Genomic DNA, 19,063 nt, shown 5'->3' with positions numbered 1-19,063 from the left:
AAAGAAGCCTGGTGCTGCCCTTGCTGTACCAAAGAGTTCTGCAGAGTCCTGGCTTCGTTTTAAGGGCGAGCTTCTCGGAGGGATGTGGGGCTTTCTGGTCCAGAGGATGTTCAGTTATGTGCTTGGGGGTGAAGCCCCCAAGCCCAGCCTGGTCGTGTGAAGGACTCTCACTCTCCATCTTTGCCCTCTGCAGCCCGCTTGTCTGATGCCGCATTGGAGGAGGAAGGCGCCATTATGGAGTGCTGTCATGGAGGCCACCCTGTGTGTCCACACGTGCCTTTGGCTGACTGCAGCCTGGACTCCCTTGCTAGGGCCAAATGGACTTGCACAGGGTTCAGAACTCGATCCTGGGGCTAAAACCCAGGAGATGGCGCAAGGCTCTGGAGAGTTAACCTGGGCCGTGCACTTGCATGTGCCGGAGGGGCTGGCCTCCCAAGAGGAGGAGCTGGAGCAACAGGCAGACGAACTGGCCAGGACGGGAGGCCTGGTGAACCTGGGCCGGATCGGGGAGTTAAAGGGCCGATACCTCTTCACCCACCGCCCGAATGACCAGACAGAACGGGGACCTGAGGCAATAAGGAGATGGGTGGAGGCTTTTCTTGCACAGCATGGCCGCGTGCGGTGGCACTCTGAGCAGAAGCTTCTGAAGCGCTCCAAACGCAGCCTGCACTTTAATGACCCCGAGTTCCCCCATCAGTGGCATCTGGTGAGTGTCCTTCCTGTGTGAGTGGTTGTGGGATCTCGCTGTGCCAGCAGGGTGAGCCCTGGGATTCGCCTGGAAACGGGGGAGGGAAAGCGGCCTCTTGGAGATCGGAAGGGATTTCTTTCGTTACTCCGAGAAACAAAGGAACTGTTTGGCCCAGTTCCCAGCGCACAAGTGATCGTGCCGCCAAACCGCTGCCCTGGCTGGGTCCCTGGCTGGCATGCTTGGCAGATAGGGCAGCGAGCTCCTGTCCCATCCTTGGAGGTGGTTCCCCTAGGGCAGGGGAATGCCCTGCCTCTCTCTGGGCTGTACTTCCAGCTCCCAGGGCTGGTGATCTAGCACCTTTCACCAGCGGCATGCTCACTTGAAATCAACTGGGCCGGGAGAGTGGGAAACTGACCTGTCCTGGTTCTTACTGGAACAGGGAGGTGGCAGAAAGAACACGAACCTGAGCAGAGGCCAGACAAAGCATTGTGCCGGGAAAATGTCCTGCATTTCACACTGGTATGGAAGTTCCCAAGCCCTCCTGCTGCTGCAGGGGATAGGTACCAGTTTAAGGCCTGATTTTGTTGATTGATTTGGGAGTGCCAGGCACCCACAGCTCCAGCTGGCCATTGGGAGCTTTAGGTGCTCATCGTCTCTGAAAGTCAGACTCTGTCACAAGGCTTCTTGCACTCCCAGCCATCAGCTTCATGCCCTCCCCTAAGCAATGACTGAGAGCAAATGCTCCTGTAATCTGCCTGGGAGCCAAGATCCCTGTGTGCTCTGACCCTCCTTCCCCAGCCGCTGCCCCGGCTCTGCTGTTGCTCACCTCTCCTTCTTTCTGCCGGCGCTTAGAACAATCGGAGGACCCCGGGAAAGGATATCAACGTGACGGGCGTGTGGGAGCGGAACGTGACAGGCCGCGGCGTGACCGTCGTGGTCGTGGATGATGGCGTGGAGCACACCATCCAAGATATACAGCCAAATTACGTGAGTACCCCACAGCCTGGCTCTGGAGTGGGATGCCCCAGCTGGGTCTGAGATAAGAGCAGCCAATCGCCTAAAGCAAGTGGCTGCCTAGGTTCAACCCAGACATGAAACTCTTCACCTGGTAGCTCCATTGTGGCAGCCGCATGGCTGTTCACAGGACTCAGGGCCCATTAGCAGCAGCACCACTTAATCCCCCTGGCGGTGTCTCGTGTGCCGTTGGTGCAAGTCCTCTCCCGCAGTCCCTCCCCGTCACTGGAATGGGGGAGACGGGGCTTGGAACCAGAGGCTCCTGCTCTCTGGTGGCAGTAGCTGGCTGGCCTGGCGTGTGTCTCTTGTGTGCAGGAGGCTACATGAACACTGCACAGACTGCTAGTGAGCAGCAGATGTCTGGGGCCTGCTGTGCCAGGCGAGCCAGCTGCTCGCCATAGGGCATGAGTATCGGAGGTGCCCACCTGGAGCTCTTACAAGCTGCTCCCTTAAGCAGAGAGGCAAAGCCAGGGCTGCTCACTGGGAAGGAGCTTTCCCTCGCTTGTGGAAGGAGAGGTGGGGGTCATGTTTGCTCCCTTCTCCACCCCTGCTCCAGGGTGAAATGAGGGCACTTTGCCTTTGTTTGCAATTGTTTCTGTTGGCTGAGGTGCCTCTGGCTTTGGGTGCTGCAAACGTTCCCTGTCTCTACTGGCAGGCTGGGCAGAGAGCAGCTACATGGGGAGAGGTGAATGTCACTGTCCGGGAATCCTGGGTATGCTGTGAACTGGCTGGGATGGGGAGGAGGACATCTTTTCTAGATGCTAAAATGTCATTACATTTGACTTTACCATTCCACTGCCCATCAGGACACCAGTGCTGGTTCTGCTAATATCCTTCCACAGTGATACATAATGGGGTTTGGTGACTAACCCACATGGACCCCTGCCTCTGCATTCTTTAAGCTTTCAGCTTATGCTTTCCAGGCCTGCTAATGTGGTATTAAATCTGTTTTCTCCAAAGAAAGGAGACCTCTAAGCTGCAGTTGTTGGTCTGTTTCAGAGCCCTGAAGGCAGCTATGATTTGAACTCCAATGACCCCGACCCTATGCCTCGCCCTGACGCAGAAAACGGGAACCACCATGGGACCCGGTGCGCTGGTGAAATCGCAGCTGTCCCAAACAACGGCATCTGTGCCGTGGGAGTTGCCTACGGCAGCCGCATTGCAGGTATGCCACCTTTGTATGCTGAGTTCGGTGCCTTTTTCAGTCCTCTCTGCTGTGTATTGTCCCCTTGTCTAGTGGGGTGGTTTGATTGGCGTGTGTTGGCTTTGCTCCCGTGCCAAGCTGTTTGAATCCGGTTGGTGAGTTAGTCGGCATTTTTGCAAGGGAAATGCCAGGGGTATCTCATTTCCCCCCGTGTGTTGGGGGGTTTGGATGTTGTGGGTTGGCTTGGACCCATTTCTGTATTGCTAGAACAGCTGTTCCCTGCACATGTAAGTTAGGTCGACATTGTAGGCAGCAAGGGAGCTTCCCAAACAGCGACGCTATGGCCTTGTGCACTTATGGCCTCATGCAGGTGTCCAGGAAGCCAGTGTGATGGGACAGGGCAACTGACACGCCCTGTGGTTTGGAGAAAGTCTGGTTTCTGTTCAGCTCTGAAAGTGGCTGGGCCCCAGTGTCTCCATAGCGTGAGACTCCCCACTCCACATGCGAGAGGCTGGCTGGTGGATCTTGCACTGGCCATCGGTGCTTTCCATTCACAAACTGAGCCAAAAGCTTCCTGCTTCGACTGAAATGAGTCTTGGATAAACATGCACTCTGGTGCCAAGCAGTTTGGTTCCCAGAATCCTTTCCATACCTTGTGATTCCAGTGAAGTGAAGCGGTGTCCCATCCCTGCAGACCTTGTTGTTCACCTAGCCCTTCGTCTTCGCAGACATGATGTGCGCAGGCGTGGCTGCACTCCGTTCTGTGCAAAACCAGGGAGCCGGTTCCTGCTGGCTTTACCCTTTGGTTTTAGTAGGTGCTGAAACCACCGTGACGCCCGTTGATTTCAGGGAGAGGATTTAGACCCGCAACGGGGGAGGGTCCCAGAGCCCGGGCTCTCCGCTGAAGTTTTATAGCCCTGCAGTCCAAGCCGTGAGCCCAAGTCAGCTGGTATGGGACAGCCACAGGTGTTTTATTGCTGCACACACACACCCAGTGGATGCCTAGGAACTTAATAGTCCTGTGTTTTCACTCTGTCCAGCAGATGGTGCTGTTCTCCTTAGAATGAACCCGAATGTCCCATGAGCTGCAGTAGGTTAGCACTAGCCAGCATTCTTGCGGTGCGGGGTACAGCCACGGAGACCGTACACTGCGCAAGTAAAATGGAACCGAAAGAGGAGACTAAAATGCAGTCGTGCTCCTGCCCGGTTAATTTGTTCTGTTTCTTGGAGCAGTTCCCCCTGCCCATGGCTTTTCCTGCACAGCCCCTCAGTAAGTGTGCACTGCTGTATGACCCCTCTGTAGTGTGTACCTGCCCGGCTCCTCCCTGGCTTGGAGATTTTGGTTATTGCCATTGGAAAGTGGAGTTTATTTAGCAGAGTGCAACACGAAGGATGGGCTTGTGGTTTAAACCATGGGGCTGGGCATAGGGCGGATCTAATCCCAACTCTGCCAGGGTGACCTCAGGCAAGACACATCTTTTCTCCGTGCCTCAGTTTCCCCACTGGAGAAATGAAGCTCTGTCCCTTGCAGAGGAGGTGAGAGCATAAATGAATGTCTCTCCCATGTGTTGAGGTAAATCTGTGGATGGAAGGTGCTATAGATGTGCAGAATGTCACTATAGTAATTAAATTGGGTGCCAGCAGCCAGATTTTGTTCTCTAACTCAAGAGCATAGCAAATTGAACGATACACAGTGTTACCATCAAATGACCATGGGTTGGAGGGGAGGAAGAGGGGAAAGCCAGCTGCACTCTAAACAAATTCCTGAGGAATAAACTGAGTGAAGAATCTGTGCTTGATAAGAGCGATCAAACCATAATCTGAACCTGCCCCTGAGTCTGTGAATTGGGTACAGCTCAAGCAATGCAGGAACCAGGCAGAGCAGCCTCTGGCTAAGGGGCGGGACAGAGGATGTCTCCCTCTGCCAGGCCTTCACTTGCAGTCCTGAGACCACACATGGCTTGGTGCAAGCCGGCCGATCTCAGACAGCTGGGAGTGGTGCAGGGCCAGTGCTGCCTTCATTCGACTTCTTTGGCACTGGGGCAGGGACTGTTCCACTGTGAAGGTAAACAAGGCACTTGTGCTGCACCGGCCTGGAGCAGAAACTGGTGGGTGTTTCCTCTGTGGTAGAGATTTTAACTCAGGCGTATGCATGGTTTCCATTTGTAACATTGTTTGCTCACGTAAACTATGATGCAAAACCGTTTGACTATCGACTGTTTGGTTCCCTGAAAACATGAGTCCCATTTAAGCTTTCATTTGTTTATAATCTAGCCTCTGGAGGCGGGGTTACTGTACTGTCAAATACTCAGTGTCTCGATCACAGAAATCTGGTAGTTCTGCAACTTCGAAGCCTTTCTAATTAATAATATATTGAGCAGATACATATCCGCTTCTGCCATAACGGATCCCTAAATACTTAGCAACCTATACGTAATGGGATTGTTTCGCCCACTGCTGCATTACAGCTGGGTCTGGGGTGGAACGCATCAGCTGTTTAACAGTGCACAGCACAGCAATTTAGGACAGGTGACTAAAAAAAAATTCTGTCTCCAGCTGAGGCTGTAGGGGGCCTGGGGAGGCAGAATAGAATTGTCTGAATTGGAATTTGGCCAGGATGCCTCAGTCCTAGTGAAAAGCACCAGGGTCTATTTGGGGACCCCAAGGGCACATCTGTGCTGCAGCTGGAATCGAGCCTCCCAGCCTGTGTAGACAGACTTGTGGCAGCGGGACTCACGCTAGCATGCGAAAGATAGCCGTGTTGCTGTTACAGCACTGGTGAAGGCTCGGGCTAGCCACCTGAGCTGGGCGGGGGGAGGTGCGGATTGAGTTTGTAAGACGAGCTGGTGTGAGTCTGTCTCCACAGCTTACTCCCAACTCCAGTGTGGACATACCCCAGGAGGTCAAGACTTTGGCCTTCTGTCTCTTCTGACCCACCCTTTCCCCTTCTCTCATCCCTTTGCCTCCCTTCCCCATCCTCCCACTCCAGCTCCCAAGTTTAGAGCAGAGACGTGCAAATCACCCCAGTGACCTGACACTGCTTCCAGCAGCCCCTCGTGTTTCACTGGCTGACTCCTTATCTGCCTCTCCTTGCCCGGGTGTGAGGGGCTCTGACAGTTTGTAAATGGGAGGGTTGGGCTTTCCATTCACTAGCCCAGAATGAGCCTCTGTGTGGCTTGACTCAAGCTCTAGCCTGAGTCCAGGGAATCCATCTCCGGTTACTGTCTTGGTCCTGGCACAAACGAACCAGTTTGGCCTGATGCTGGGCCCATAGATGTCCCTGCTGGGAACCTGCTGAGGAGTTGGTTCACCCTACATCCATTACAGTAACGCTAATTGTCCTTTGTTGTGCAGGCATCCGAGTCCTGGATGGGCCCCTCACAGATAGCATGGAGGCTATCGCTTTCAACAAGCACTATCAGATCAATGACATCTACAGCTGCAGGTGAGCCCAGAGCTCCGTGCTAAGGTCCTGCCAAAACATATGGTACAACTCCCCTTAGCATGAGTGGTGCAGAGCCCGGTGCTGGGCTACCTTCCCGGGATGTTCTGGCAAAATCAGAGCGGTGGTTGTCTGAGTGTTACAGGGCTGCTGCCCCTCTCCCTCCACACCAGCTCCCTTCCCTCTCTTCCGCTTCTAAGGAGCAGCTCGGCCGTGAGCATCAAAACCCGTAGCATCTTTCCCCTTTCTGTGCTCGCATTTAAACGAGATTAAAATGCTCAAGAGAGGTTGCTCCCTTTGCTCGGTGGGATAATGTCTGCTGGAAGGAACGGCCAGTCGGGGGACGCACCAGCTGTTTGGGGCCGGAGGCGAGAGATTCTCCTGGTGTCTGGCTCAGGAGATGGGGATACCCGGAGAGATGCAAGAGCACTTTGCAGATCTCTGGCACCTTTCATTAAAAGGCTTTGAAGGCCCCAGTGAAGCCCCTGGAGCCTCCCATGAGATGGGTTGGCATTGCTATCCCTGCTGGGAGGATGGGAACTGAATGGCAGAATTCTGGCGCTCTGGCTTCCAGTGCGTTGCTCTGAGTGCTAGCCCACACTTCTGTCCTCCCAGTCCTGTCCTGGGCTTTGGACCTGGGACCCCGCGGAAAGCGCCAGGGGGCTCTTAGCGCTGCACTGGGAGGCTTGCCCTGGTGTCCCGGGGGCTGAGCTTTAATGAAGCCATGTGGTATGTTTCCTCCTGGCGGCAGAAGAGTCCACACCACAAACACAGCCGCCGTGGCGGGGGCCAGGGTCTGTGTGTTCTCAGCAAGGGCCTGTCTGGAAGGAAGGCAGGAGCTGGCCATGGGGACATGGGCTTGGGCCTGCATATCTTTTGGAATCAAGCTTTCCAAGCGTCTCCTGCCCCAGCCTGCCTTGCCAGGAGTCCTGCACAGTTGAGTCAGGTGGAGGTTTGCAGCCCATCATATTTCAGAGGTGTGGCTATGACTTTATTGTTCCTAATAGACATATCGGTGCTGTTGAAGGCTGAAGTACACCGTGCTCGGTGCTCCTGGATGGGAGTCCGTCTCTGGGCCTGTCCACTGGGAGATTTTAAAATTGCTCCAACTAAACTGACTGTGAAACCAGTTAGAGCTGTGGGGTAAACCCAGTTAAGGCGGCTTGACCTATTCTTAATCAGCCAGCTTCCAGACAGGTGTAGACCGGCCCCCCTGTGACACCCAGCCTTGTGTGAGGGTGAGGCTTACAAAGGGGAAACTGGAGCCCAGAGGCACCCTGCGTGGGAGGTGCATTGTGAGCTGGAGTGTCTGGGGAGAATAACCTTTCCCAAAATCAAACCTTCCCTCCCTTGGAATCAGACCCGGAGCGTGGTGTGAACATGAGGGCAGGTTCCGACGGCCTGGGGCCCCCTCAGATGGATGGGAAAGTGCCGTATGCTCAGCTCCCAGATGGCTGAAAGCTGGTCCTGTCTGACCGGTGCTTGGGGGCCTCTGTCCAGGTTTTGCATATAACCGGCACTAGCCTGCCCACTGGTTGGCAGATTGGATAGAAGGTGGCCATGGAGACTGAGCTCCTTTCCTGCCCTAGAGGTGGGCCATGCTGGACAGGGTAGGGCTGCATATGGGAAGCTGCTCCTTGACCTGTCTGTGCTGCATCTGTCCTGTGGACAGATAAAGGGCTGCCAGTCGGGCACCTTTTCCCAGCACTGCAGTCACGCATGAAAACTTGAATTCAAAGCAGCGTCCCAAGGTGACTGTGTCTTTTCATGGTGTCTCTCTTCACAGCTGGGGTCCGGATGATGATGGCAAAACTGTGGATGGCCCTCACCAGCTAGGAAAGGTATAAAAGAACTGAGCCTGCCCCAGAGCGACCACCTTGCTGGGAAATGCCTTGCCAGGCTGGAGCCTGTGATTCTCGGTTTGCCTAAAGCCCAGAGCAGGAGGGACTGCCCTGTGGTGCAGAAAGCTCTTGTGCGACCCCATCATGCAGCACACAGCACCCCAGGTCACCGTGCCACAGGGACAGCTGTTGTTGCCTCAGAAAGGGTGACAGCCGGGGTTGTAGGGGATGGTGACTTGAAGTTCCAAGGAAAGGTTCATCTCACATAGACTCTCAGCCCCTTTGATACTTAACAGCTTTTGTAGCGGTGAGCGGCTAGAATCCAAGGAGTGCAACCTCAGAAAGCCTGAGAATGAATAAGGGACTCAGGCAGAGTATCCAGACCCTGATGAGTGGGATAAATGGCAGAGGGAGTCAGTCTGGAAGGGGCATGTAAAGGTTTTTAAGAATCCCCTGCCTGAGAGAAAGAGGTGGCTGGAAAGGAAAAGAAGGAAGGAGTGATTTTTGGATTAATCCACCTGGGGGCTGGCTGGGCTTTCCTCCCCTCTCCCTAGAATGGCTGGTCTGGCTGCTGCTGGAGTGCAGAGGTAATTTGGCCCCTGGCAGACTCTGTAATCCAGCTCCACTGCTTGTTAAGACATTCTGTCAGGTCTATGAACAGCCCCTTCACTTCTTGCAAACAACTATAAGTTATTGTGGCTGTGGGCTGAGGGTTTCTCTATATTTAGTCACTGCTCGGCCCTGCAGCAGGAGAGCCTGCGCTGTTACTGAGCAGCAAATGAAACACCCCCCAAAAATGCAGGCAGAAGCCAAGCTGCTGACTCTGATGGAGATCAAGGCCTGGCCCATTTCCGGCCCTAATGCATCATTAAGACACTGATGCTCTTGGCTTTTGCTAAAAAGTGAGCATTTATCACAGCCATGCTGTGCACTAGCTCCCCATCCATGCGCCTGCCACCCAGTGACTTACTAATGTGAGTAAGAGCTACAGGATCAAGCCCCTAGTTTTTATCCATAGAGTACTTGATGGGCAAGAGCCTGGCTGACCCAGGGACTGCCTCTCCATGGGCCTGATCCAAAGCACATTAAAGTCAGGGAAAATATTCCCATTGATTTCAGAGGTTTTGGGATCAGAGCCCATCTGCGAATCCCTGAGAGTGCCCTGCGGCTGTTCTGGGGAAGGTGTGCAGCGCACCTCGGGGAAGGTCTTGGGAGGCCGAGGCTGTGAGTGGAGCTATGGAACTCCCTGCCTCTGGAGACCGGGATGGACACATACCTCATCTCTTTGCCCAGGCGTTCCCTTGAAAAAGGGGAGGCTGCCCAGTGGCCATTGAACTTGTTCCTTCCAGAGCCCTTTCTGCAGAACAGCCCATAAAATGCACACTAACCAGAGAGGGATGGAAGAACATTGTCCAATTCCCTAACAGCCTTCACCGTTTACTACCTTATACATTGTATTTGATGCCTACAGCGTACAGTGATGGGCTTAGCTAGATGATGCCTCCTTTGGAGTGAGCGCCTAGAAATTCAAGTGCACGGCTCGTGTTTAGCTCTCAACTAACACAGGATGGGATGGCGCTCTCTGCAGAGTTCGTCCTGCAATGCTGTTGCTGCATCTCGGTAACCACAGAACAACAGTTGTGTTGCAGCTCGGTGGCGTGGATACAGATGCCTTACAGCATACATCTCTGTCACGTTGTGGTTCCAAATGGATTCCAGTTGTACCTGTTCATTTATTCTTTCCCAGCATTCATAGGCCGTCCAGAATGCTGAGACCAGCACCTGGCTCTCTAGTAGCTACTTCGCACCTCTGTAGCACAGTTTGTCCCAGGATCTCAGAATGTGTATAACAGACGCAGCCTCATGCCGCTGCTGGGAGGCAGGAGGAATTACATTTGCTTCCTAGTTGGGTAAACTGAGGCACAGAGTGGTTTTGACTGACTTCTGGTCAAACAGTAAGCTGGGAATTGTAGCCAAAGGGTATTGACTCCCAGTTTCCAGCTCTAAGTGCCAGGACACAGTATCTTAGAACATAATGACAGGTTTCAGAGTAGCAGCCGTTTTAGTCTGTATCTGCAAGAAGAAAAGGAGGACTTGTGGCATCTTAGAGACTAACCAATTTATTTGAGCATAAGCTTTCGTGAGCTATGAATGCATCCGATGACGTGAGCTGCAGCTCACAAAAGCTTATGCTCAAATAAATTGGTTAGTCTCTAAGGTGCCACAAGTCCTCCTTTTCATAGAACATAATTGCTCATCAGAGGGGTCCATGCAATTAACTCTTTACTAGGTGCTAGGGTCACTGTCTGTGCCTTTAGAAGGACCGCCACCTCTGGGTTGGAACATGGGTGCTGCGAATGGAATCCAGCAATGTTACACAATAACGAGTTTAAGACAGATTACCTTCTCCAGCTGAACCTGCAGGGAGAATGTAAGAAAGCAGAACACGATTCAGATCAACATAGTCAAAGCAGAGAAATATGCACATCAGAGTCCGAAAGCTCTTTGATGTAAACTTGGTTAGCTGAGTTCAGACCTGGTGTAAGCAGGTTCAACTCCATTGGCTTCAATGGAGATTCATCCTCTTATGCCAAGTCTGAAATTGACCCAGCATTTGCTGGTGGAAATGCTTTATAAAAGCACCTCGTTTCAGCAGGGCAGGGTGCAGAGTTGGGTATTTTATGGTTTCTGGCTGTAATTGTGCCGGTAAGCCTGGATAAGGGAACAACAGGAACTCACTCTTTAGCAGTAACATGTTTTTTCTCTTCCCCAGGCTGCCTTGCAACATGGGGTGATTGCTGGTCGCAGGGGCTTTGGAAGCATTTTTGTCGTGGCCAGCGGCAATGGAGGGCAGCACAATGACAATTGCAACTACGATGGTTACGCCAACTCCATCTACACCGTCACTATAGGTAACCTGCCGTGTGCCTGTAACCCGGCCCCGCTCATCTGAGCGCTGGCGATTGTTGAGCAGCACTGCGAGTTGCCAGGTCTGCTCTCCAGTATGACCCCAGCAAGGAGCTGAGCTCAGAGTCCTCTCCGCAGTCTGTGTGGCTGCAGGCACCGACATTAGGGCCTTGGCACAGAGGTGTGCATGAAAGGCTCTTGCTGCTGCTTGGAGGGAATACTTGTGCCATGCCCTAGAGAAAGATTGTAAAGACGAGAATGACGACTCTTTCTTTTTTAAGGAAAAATATAATCCGGCTTCTCTAGGGCAGAAGCTGAGTGAGGTAAAATCTGTGAAATGGGAAGTAGAATTAAGCTCTTCCCTGTAGAGCTGCCAGCCATGAAAAAATACTTTGGGGTCTAGTTTCTCCTCCATTCCTTCCAGAGATCACCCACGTAATGTCCCTGTCTCTGTCAGAGCTGTTTGCACTGAAAGTCATCATGCAGCAATCGAAACCTACCAAACAGCAGCTGTTCTAATAGAGATCACTGAGCCATGACCCCAGAATGGCTGATTCAGGGGTTCACCCCAAAGCCCAGGTTCATGACGACAACAGCAACCCAGCCCTGTGACAGACTAGCATGCGAGGAGCTGAACAGTAGGCAATGGGCACTGGCTGGCATAGCCTGCTAAACCGGTACCACCGCCGAAGGAAGCTGGTAACTCCTGCCCTCAGCATCCCATTTGGAAATTCCCAGATTCCCTGCATCCCCAAGTTCTGATCATGCGAGGGTCTCCCTCCAGGCTGCCTAGAAATTCCACATCTGACAGGGCACTTCTGTAAGAGTGAGTGGCAGGGGGAGGTCTGAGGCCTGGCTCGCTGTGAAAAGCACTTTGAGATCCTTGGATGAAAGAGAAGTGCTTCTTCAAGTGTGAGAGAGTCTGCCAGAGCCATTACATCCCGTCCTGTCTGATTGCAGCTCTTCCTCAATGCTTCTTTCCCAGATTTAAATACCCATTCGCCTGGGGAGGTGGACCAGGATGGTGGGGGGGGAATGACAGAAGCTATAAGATTATGGGCTTCTGGGACACCATAAACAGTTTATAGCACATTCATTTTGAACAAGTAGCTTTATCTCTTGCAATGAGCCTTCATTTCTGCAGCATCCCTGCTGTGTGGGGTTTTAGCTCCTAACCCCCCCCCCCCCCCGAGACTCTGCCCTAACCATCCCTGCTGTGTGGGGTTTTAGCTCCTAAACACCCCCCCCCCCCCGTTGTCTGCCCGTGACAATGGATGGCTCTGTAAGCTCTGGGGCCCAGGAGGTATGCAGGTGATGTGGGCTCCGCAAATGAAATGTAACTCTGTGATTGATGGCTTCTATTTACTGCAGCTACTGTAGGGCCAGCAGGGAGAAAATGCATATTAAAATCTGTGCTCTCACTGCAGAATGCACAGTTAATGAGACGTCACCAGTATCTTCCCCGCTTGCCTTCCTCCCTTGCATTGCAGGATTTTGCTGCTTTCAGTTTTGCTGAATTACTGAAACTTTCCCCTGCAGGCAATAGTTCAGCTTTGCCCTGCATGTGAGTTAGCGAGGAGGAAGGCAGCATGGTCTAAGGAATGGCACACGGGGCTAGGTACCAGGAACAACTGCCCGTTCTTGCTGTACAGCCTCTGGCAAGTCACTTCACTGCAGCTTTTTCCCCAGGTATAAAGTGGAAGTAACTTGCCTGCGTCTCATAGATGTCGGGGCTGATTAATTGTTGTGAAGGGCTAATTAGTAAGACATCCAAGTAGCTGCCTGTGTTGACGATGATAATACAGAGAAATGCAACAAGTCCTCCCCTCCCTTGCTCCCAATGTATGAGAGGGGTTTTTCCATTCAGTTTAATATCCAAGATATTTCTGAATCCTGGGGAGGGAACGGGTGTGTTAAGAGGGGGGGGGCAGGAGTTGCTTCTTCATGAGACTCGACCAGTGTAGCTATGGATAGAAAACTTGCTGAGCAACATAGCAGGCTGAGAGCTCTGCTTCTCGTCATCTGCTGGTATTTCACTGAATAAAATGAGGCTTAATATGGTAAATGTCTCTGGGAACTTCTTCCTGGAGGCCAAGCAGGGTATGTGTTTGCTGTAGGGCCCCTGTTCGGACACTGGAACAGGTTGGCTTTGTGGGAGGGTACAGGCAGCAGCCCCAGCCCTGTAGGCCGCTGGCTGTAGGTATGTGTCCGTGCAGCAGCACCGTCTCACGATTCCAGAATGCACCCGGGCCTGTGTTCCAGACCCGGGCACGACGGGCAGCGTGCACAGGAGATAGCTGTGTGGTAGTCTACCATGCCGGTACTTAGCTCCTGACGAACGGTAATTTGCTGTGGGTATTATTCTCCCCATTATACAGCTGGATAAACTAGGGCGCAGAGAGAGGAAGTAACTTGTCTAAAATCTCAGGAAGTCCCTTGCAGAACTGGGATTAGAATCCTGTTCTCCGGGTGCTGGTTCTGTGATGTCACCGCGAGCCCAGGCTGCCCCTCAGTAGATCCCGTAGTAACGCAGTCTTTCATGGAGACTGAGGTGTTGAGCGAAGACCATCTTGGGATAGTTCTGGTTTTGTAAGCAAATTGCTTTAATTGATATTTTCTGTGTGCTTTCTGAGAAGGAATTTGCCAGTTGTTCAGACTAGACCATCGTGTGTGTAGGTGCATGCCAGATAGTGACTGGTGAAACCCAGAAGGGTTGGAGGCTTGCTTTGGATAAGCCCGTCTTCAAACTGCTGAGCACTGCTCAAAATTCAAAAGTCCTCTGGATTTTCCATCTTACAAACTGCATTGTAAGGGATACCCTCCTGGCCCCATCTCCTTCCCAACGTCCTATTCCCCTGCTTGGCTTCCAGCAGGTTTCCTTCTGGGGATTGCTGGCGATCCATGGTCCAGGCACTGTGAGAGCCAGTGTACTACTAACTATTGAGCTCAGTTGCTCATCTGCAAACTCCCAATATCCTCCTGGTCCCCAACCTGCCCTGGAGGGAAGGGAGCAACCGGAGGGGTGACGTGGCCATGGGGTAACTGGCCTAAACAATGGGTGCCCGTGAGCTGTTTGGACTCCGATAGCCACCTCCCTAGAGGGAGCGTTACACAGAGTAGGACTTCCCCACTGATCAGGGCTCGGGCGAAGGGTGGAACGACCAAGCTTGTCTCAATTTCCTTGGCAGGGTCACAAAGAGGATAAGACTTGTTTGGGCATAACACTATGTGGAAGTTAATTCTGGGCCATTTTGTAGCAGGCCTTCTGCTCACCTGTGAAACTTTCCTGCACAGGCCGGTGTGCGTTGAAACGCAAGGAGTGTCAGCGGTTCGATATGTGACTTGGTTTCTCCTGGAAGTGCGGAGTTCTAGAGTCTATCACTTTTTTGGAGTGAAAAATCCAGCCACCATCTCAAGGGGGAAGGCTGAGAAGTTGCCTAGGAACTGAGCAGCTGGGACGTGTAGTGAGAGAGGCAGCACCCCTGGAGCTTGACGTGTTCTCCTTCGCTTTTCCCCAGGTGCGGTGGATGACGAGGGGAACAGGCCGTTCTATGCTGAGGAGTGTGCTTCCATGCTGGCAGTGACCTTCAGCGGCGGGGATAAGTTGAGGAGGAGCATTGTGAGTAATGCATAAGCCAACTTCTTCCCTCCTACCCTCTTAGCCAGCTTTGAGCGGCTGCCGAGCGGTCTGGCCCCACGGTCTGCTCTCAGCAGTAATGAGCTGAGCCTGGAGGAGCTGGGTGGGCAAGAGCATGAGCACGTCTCCCATCTGGTTGTTCCCTGCCAAGGTGAGCACCCAGAATAAATAGACCAGATTCTGGCCCCTGCTACCGTCCCTCTGTGCCGCTGCAGCCATGCCTGTGAAGTTGCTCTAGCTGTTGGGATTCCTCCAGCTGGCAGGATCCCCAGATGGCATAAAGCTGGAGTAACAGGCCATCCCAAGCCCTGGCCATGATGTTGGGGGTGTCACCAGGGCTGCTGTGCTTGTTCCTGACGGGTATCACAGCCCAGCTGGATGCTGTTAGAGCCAGCACATGGGAGCACAACACCAACTAGAGCAGGGGTGGGCAAACTACGGCCCGCGGACCGTCCTGCCAGGCCCCGGAGCTCCCGGCCGGGGAGGCTCACCCCTGGCCCCTCCCCTGTTGTCCCCCCTCCCCTGCAGTAACGCCGCCTTGCGCCTGCCCACCTCACAGGCTTTCAAATAAGCCTGTCCTGCCCCTCTGAGCGGCAGGGGAAGGGGGAGGTTGGATAAGGAGCAGGAGGCCCCGGAGGATAGTCAGGGGACAGGGGGCAGTTGGATGGCGCTGAGGTTCGGGGTGGGGGGAGGAGACAGGGAATGGGAGGGGAGGGGTTGGATAGGGGAGGTCCCAGGGAGGGACAGGAAGCAGGGGGAGTTGGATAGGGGGTGGGATCCCGGGGGGCAGTCAGGGGACAGGGAGCAGGGGCGTTGGGTAGGCGTGGGAGTCCTGGGGGGCCTGTCAGGGGGCGGGGGTGTGGATAGGGGGCAGGGCAGTCAGGGGACAGGGAGCAGGGGGCGTTGGATGGGAGTGGAATCCCAGGGAGGCAGTTAGGGGCAGGGGTCCCAGGAGGGGGCGGTCAGGGGACAAGGAGCAGGGGGGGTTGGATGGGTTGGGGGCTCTGAGGGAGGTGGAAGTGGGAGGGGGCGGATAGGGGGCGGGGGCCAGGCTGTTTGGGGAGGCACAGCCTTCCCTACCCAGCCCTCCATGCCATTTTGCAACCCCGATGTGGCCCTCAGGCCAAAAAGTTTGCCCACCTCTGAACTAGAGACCACGGGGATCAGGGGAGTGTAAAGGGGTACAGCCACCTTTTGCCATCTTTCTCCTGCCCCCAACTCCTCCAGGGTATGGGGCTGAAGCCAGCTCAGCAGACCTGTGGCTCTAGCCCAGAGCGGGAATTAACCATTCCCATCCCAGGGCAAACCAATGGTCCCCGTCGTTTGGTGTGCCGTCTGAGAGAGTGGCCGTTGCGGGATATATCAGAGAAAGGCATAAAATCCCAATGCCAGACCGTTGTGGGGGGGCCCTTCGCCAGCTGCGAGTCAAGCATGAGTAATGAAAGCCCTTCTAATTTTCCAGCTAGCGAGCGCTGGCATCTCTGCGACATGCTGTTGTGCCTCAGAGGTGGGCGCGAGCCCGCGTTGAACCCACTCCGCTGTTGGCTCCAGGATCCTGGAGCAGGGAGCGTCACATGACAACACGTGTCTGTCTGGGGTTTGTTCTTTATTTGCTTCTGCTGGAGTGTGGCTGGCTCACTATGTGCACCAGCCTGCGAGGTACCGGTGTGCTCAGGACCATGGCGTGCTGGAGCCCGGGTTCCCCTTGCAGCAGCGGGGCAGGAGGCTGTTGTCCTTGGGGTGGCTGCCGTCACTAGAGATAAATGGGTGAGTCCTGCTCACCTGTCATGGGCAGCCAGTCTAGATGTAGGAGCTTTGGACCCAGTTCCTCCTCCTGGCTTGCAGCACAGCTTAACTAACTGAGAGCTGCAGAGCTGGAGGAAATACAGTTCACCATCACTAACCTGTCTAGTCGCCCTGCCTGAGCCCACTCACCCACGGGGTCATCTCAGCAGGCATTGGGACTGCTGGTGCCACAGCACAGAAAGCAATTAGGAGAAGCACTGGGGAGAGGGGGCACTTGTTTCGGTCTAGCTCCTACAGACATATTGCCCAGTGGGTGATCTGTTTATTTCCTGTCAGGCAGCCCTCTCTCACCAGCACGTGTGGATCATTGCGTCCGGAGAGTACTGCCCCTCCACATGCTTGCCCATGTCAAATTTTGTATCTCAACAGATTCTTAGTGGGAAACCTAAACACACATTTTTGTCCTAAAGCATCAAGAGGGTGTTGGCTTTAACGGGACTCTGGCTACACTCCAAAGCAGCTTCTTCATGCTCCCTCCTCCCCCGCTTCTGTCACCATCATTAACGGGCTGTGACCACTGTTCCCTCTCAGCTGCGCGTGTGTGCGCGTGCACACAGATCCTAAACTCCGCATACACGGCAAAACACTGTGCGCACAAAAATTTGCACAGAAGAAATCTTTTGCGCATACGGCCTGTCAAAAATTAGAGGGAACATTGGCTATGACCCTATGTTAGAAAACTGTGTTCTGACTTTGCTTTCCAAAGGGGAACACACGGCAAGAGACTGTCCCGTCACAGGTGGATCTCGGCTGTGCGCAGGCTGCCTGGTCCCCGTGGCTGTGCTGCACCAATCACTGAGGGTATGTCTACACTACGAAATTAGGTCGAATTTATAGAAGTAGGTTTTTTAGAAATCGGTTTTATATATTCGAGTGTGTGTGTCCCCACAGAAAATGCTCTAAGTGCGTTAAGTGCATTAACTCGGCGGAGCGCTTCCATAGTACCGAGGCTAGAGTCGACTTCCGGAGCGTTGCACTGTGGGTAGCTATCCCACAGTTCTGGGTTGAGATCCCAATGCCTGATGGGGCTAAAACATTGTCGCGGGTGGTTCTGGGTACATATCGTCAGGCCCCTGTTCCCTCCCTCCCTCCATGAAAGCAAGGGCAGACAATTGTTTCGTGCCTTTTTTCCTGAGTTACCTGTGCAGACGCCATACCACGGCAAGCATGGAGCCCGCTCAGGTAACCGTCACCCTATGTCTCCTGGGTGCTGGCAGACGCGGTACGGCATTGCTACACAGCAGCAGCAACCCATTGCCTTGTGGCAGCAGACGGTACAGTACGACTGGTAGCCGTCCTCGTCATGTCTGAGGTGCTCCTGGCCATGTCGGCCAGGAGCGCCTGGGCAGACATGGGCGCAGGGACTAAATTTGGAGTGACTCGACCAGGTCATTCTCTTTAGTCCTGCAGTCAGTCCTATTGAACCATCTTATGGTGAGCAGGCAGGTGATATGGACTGCTAGCAGTCCTATTGCATCATCTTCTGCCGGGCAGGCAAGAGATGAGGATGGCTAGCAGTCCTATTGTACCATCTTCTGCCGAGCAGCCATGGGATGTGGATGGCATGCAGTCCTTCTGCACCGTCTGCTGCCAGCCAAAGATGTAAAAGATAGATGGAGTGGATCAAAACAAGAAATAGACAAGATTTGTTTTGTACTCATTTGCAAACCCCCTCGCCCCCCGTCTAGGGGACTCATTCCTCTAGGTCACACTGCAGTCACTCACAGAGAAGGTGCAGCGAGGTAAATCTAGCCATGTATCAATCAGAGGCCAGACTAACCTCCTTGTTCCAATAAGAACAATAACTTAGGTGCACCATTTCTTATTGGAACCCTCTGTGAAGTCCTGCCTGAAATACTCCTTGATGTAAAGCCACCCCCTTTGTTGATTTTAACTCCCTGTAAGCCAACCCTGTAAGCCGTGTCGTCAGTCGCCCCTCCCTGCGTCAGAGCAACGGCAAACAATCGTGCATCTGAGTTGAGAGTGCTGTCCAGAGCAGTCACAATGGAGCCAATACCGTCGAATTGTGTCCACAGTACCCCAAATTCGACCCGGCAAGGCTGATTTAAGCGCTAACCCACTTGTTAGGGGTGGAGTAAGGAAATCGATTTTAAGAGCCCTTTAAGTCGAAATAAAGGGCTTCATCGTGTGGACGGGTGCAGGTTTACATCGATTTAACGCTGCTAAATTCGACCTGAAGTCCTAGTGTAGACCAGGGTTGAATGAACATGTGGTAGCTGTTACTCGGGTTGGGTCGTTTAGCTGATTGGCTGCCTCTCCTTCCCGAGTTGGGCATGCTTAACCCCCGGCTGTTTGGGGAATATTTTGTCGACTTTTCCTTTTTTGTCAGAAATGACTTGTCACTGCACTATCCTGCTTCCCTGGGCCAAACATGTGTCCCGGCTTTTGGTGCAGTGCGAAAGCTGGGGCACCAGATCCCCAGCATAGTGCCAGTGAATTTGTGCCAATTTCCACCAGCTCAGGATCTGGCCCAGTATGTTCCCAGTTTGAGACCAGAGCATCCTTGAGTCTTGCCAGCCTGGTGCAGTCTCAGACTGTTGCCCTTACCGGCTCAGGGTGGAAA

General features: G+C 53.5%; 1 protein-coding gene across 2 annotated transcripts in view; it reads left to right on the top strand.

Annotated features, from left to right (window-relative positions):
• Window positions 1–19,063, top strand: part of PCSK7 (proprotein convertase subtilisin/kexin type 7) — a 56,430-nt gene that overhangs the window by 5,515 nt on the left and 31,852 nt on the right. For both annotated transcript variants that reach the window (XM_073321063.1, XM_073321065.1), the window contains exons 2-8: window positions 194–706; window positions 1,541–1,675; window positions 2,702–2,867; window positions 6,201–6,291; window positions 8,075–8,129; window positions 10,903–11,041; window positions 14,555–14,655. In XM_073321063.1, the coding sequence (XP_073177164.1) occupies window positions 206–706; window positions 1,541–1,675; window positions 2,702–2,867; window positions 6,201–6,291; window positions 8,075–8,129; window positions 10,903–11,041; window positions 14,555–14,655 (1,188 nt within the window). In that variant the 5' untranslated portion in view covers window positions 194–205. The remainder of the gene's footprint in view (window positions 1–193; window positions 707–1,540; window positions 1,676–2,701; window positions 2,868–6,200; window positions 6,292–8,074; window positions 8,130–10,902; window positions 11,042–14,554; window positions 14,656–19,063) is intronic.

The sequence above is a fragment of the Lepidochelys kempii genome, chromosome 22 (genome assembly GCF_965140265.1).
Source record: "Lepidochelys kempii isolate rLepKem1 chromosome 22, rLepKem1.hap2, whole genome shotgun sequence".
NCBI classification, from domain to species: domain Eukaryota; kingdom Metazoa; phylum Chordata; order Testudines; family Cheloniidae; genus Lepidochelys; species Lepidochelys kempii.
The sequence above is the reverse complement of the archived record's forward strand: the minus strand, read 5'-3'. Positions and strand labels throughout refer to the sequence as shown.